The sequence below is a fragment of the Penaeus japonicus genome, unplaced genomic scaffold (assembly GCF_977035675.1).
Source record: "Penaeus japonicus unplaced genomic scaffold, GWHDUDI00000001_assembly GWHDUDI00000010, whole genome shotgun sequence".
NCBI classification, from domain to species: Eukaryota; Metazoa; Arthropoda; class Malacostraca; order Decapoda; family Penaeidae; genus Penaeus; species Penaeus japonicus.
Window position 1 is genome coordinate 12,395,721 of NW_028234412.1, and position 2,500 is coordinate 12,398,220.

Sequence of the window (2,500 nt, forward strand, 5' to 3'; positions counted from 1 at the left end):
GATTACTGTAATATTAAGCAAACCTAACATCCAAAACCTAGATGGCACCACTTTCTTCTTGCACTAGCTGGAGAGAGAGCCTTGAATGGCATCCATCCATGGTCTCTAGCAACCACTGTCTTTGTAGAGCGATGGCACGCAGCAAGTTACTGGCCTCTTACTCTAAAGTACTGCCGATGAAGGATGTACAGGCAGAACGAGGAGAGGAAGGTGACTCAAACCATACCCATTGTCTAAAAAATGTGCTCCTGTGTCAATAGGGGTTCCTTTTACTGTGGCATTCAGTCATAAGCACAGGTTTCCTTCCTCTCCGCTAACACTTCATGTTATCTTCATTGTAGATGGCTATATGTTTCGTATTCATTCATGGCTTTAAACAAATGCGAAAAGATAGTCATATGGCATACATGTCTCTAAATAATAAAACACACAAAAATTAAAACAAAAATTACTCCAGTTTTACAATGATGGACTGAAAGAGAGTGGGAAACGCCAAAGTATGTTGTGTGAAGCTGCCCCACTCTGAAATAAAGCTTATCCTGTCGACTGGGCAAGCGAATCTATCCCCCGTCCGCAATGGGTTAAGTGTAGGAAGCTGATTCATGTCAGTAGGTTCACTGAGGTTTCATTAATTTTAGGAGTTATTACTAGTATAAATTGAATTTGTTACTTGCAGGTGGTAGCTTATTTGTTGTTCAAATGTAAAATGTATAGTCCTGTAGTGCTTATATTTAGAAACTAGAACTTTAACATCCTCTGAAGCTTTGGTAGATTTAGTTATTAATCCATAGTATACCATAGCAAGATGAGGACAGTATTTTGCAGTTATTTATCTTTTAGTATATGTGAACCTTTGTCATTTTTAAGATACCTATTCTAGGGGATAGTGGTTAAGGGTGTTAACAGGTCCTACAGTAAGAGAGAGCTAGCACAGAAAAGAGATGCCATAACACATATTTGAAGGATTTTAAACTCCCAATACATTTTACTTTATATTCAGAATCAAGACAATTAAGATGCAATTTTAGCCCTTCCACTATTGGCATTTTCTGTGGGGTCAGATTGCTTTCACATTACATCTAGTTGTCCTTTCACGCATGTGACATATGCATCATACCAACTACTAATTAGTATCACATTGCTAATGGATCATACCATAAGTATATAAAATTTCATCTTGAGATTCGCAGTCCACATAATCTATAAGCTTTACAGTACCCTTGCAAATATTGAAACACTAAAAACATCTACATATTTTGATTTTAAGATTAGACTAAAACATAGCAAGGGTTCATTCTAGCAAAGTTCTCTATTACTTTATCGTAATCCAACTCCGTAGGAAAGATGCTTTCAATGATTTGAAAAATTGCTGGAAAGGCATCACTATTTAGAAATGTGCTCAAGGAGAGCAGTTGCTCTCTTGCTCCCTGTTTAGCTTCACCATTGGCACCATTAGTAACAGAGTTGAAATAGTTAAAAGGACTGTTTTTTCTGAAAGTTTCAAAATTAGCAAGTCCCCCCCATATAGTCCATTTTTTATATATATATTTTTATATGCAGCTTGGTAGTTTCAAGAAAGCTGAACTATCATATTTATTTGAGTGCTAGTTACTTTACAGCCATAATTCAAATATACCATTTGAACTACATATGCAAATAGCTACCTGCTTGTTATTACATACTGGGTATTACCATATCCAGATTTTTAAAGATTGTGGCATGTTATTCAATGATTAAATGGCAACATCTTTGCCCCAGGAACAGGACATGCCCATTGAGCAGTTACTAGCCATGTATGGGGGATATCCACCAGAGGAGGGGGAGGGGGTTGAGGTGGAGACTGAAGAACAAGCGAATGGAGAGGGAGAGGCCATCCAGGCGGAGAACGAGAATGAGAACAGTAACGAAGTTGAGATAGAGAATGTTGTCGAAGCTGAAAATGAAGTTGAGGAGCAGGAGGAACCTGAAGTCATATCTTCGCGGTCCTCCACCTCGGAAGAAAATGTAAATAATCATGATAAGGTACGTGTTAAAGTAAGAGGAAATACGTTTCTGATTTATAGGATAGATTTGTGTTTATGTACATTTGTCTTGGTTACGTGAAATTATATGTACAGATATTTATAGATATTTGTGATAGCTGATACATGTAGTACTACAGACTCTTCTGACTTTTGAATGAATGATTATTACAGGAGGTGAAACCAGAAGTAAAGCCAGAAAGAAAAAGGAGAGAAAAGACTTCTGAATTAGCACAGCTTTATGCTGACATGGACACCAATGGAGACACGCCCACGACATCATCATCACGATCGCTAAGATGTGAGTGACACTGCAGTTTTGATGATAGGTCTTGATTACTGATTTTTTTTATTTATTCCTTTTATATTACTTTGGGTTTTCAACCAAGAAAATAAAAGCTTTGTGGAGAATATTTCAACTATTTTTCCATCTCTTCTTTGCCAGGCCATAAACCCGTTGGCATACTCTCAACCGGTGG

At 37.4% G+C, this 2,500-nt stretch overlaps 1 protein-coding gene across 31 annotated transcripts in view; it reads left to right on the plus strand.

The window, feature by feature from the left end:
• LOC122245196 (mesoderm induction early response protein 3) overlaps positions 1-2,500 on the plus strand; it is a 41,036-nt gene that overhangs the window by 14,412 nt on the left and 24,124 nt on the right. For 19 of the 31 annotated variants that reach the window (XR_015191319.1, XR_015191320.1, XR_015191317.1 and 16 more), the window contains 3 exons: positions 1,759-2,022; positions 2,196-2,322; positions 2,467-2,500. The exon at positions 2,467-2,500 is cut by the window's right edge. Coding sequence is in view for 26 of the 31 variants with exons in the window: in XM_086540686.1 (XP_086396812.1) it covers positions 1,759-2,022; positions 2,196-2,322; positions 2,467-2,500 (425 nt within the window). In the remaining 5 variants the exon portion in view is untranslated. The remainder of the gene's footprint in view (positions 1-1,758; positions 2,023-2,195; positions 2,323-2,466) is intronic. The other 12 variants (XM_086540701.1, XM_086540705.1, XM_086540704.1 and 9 more) reach the window with 1 other exon arrangement.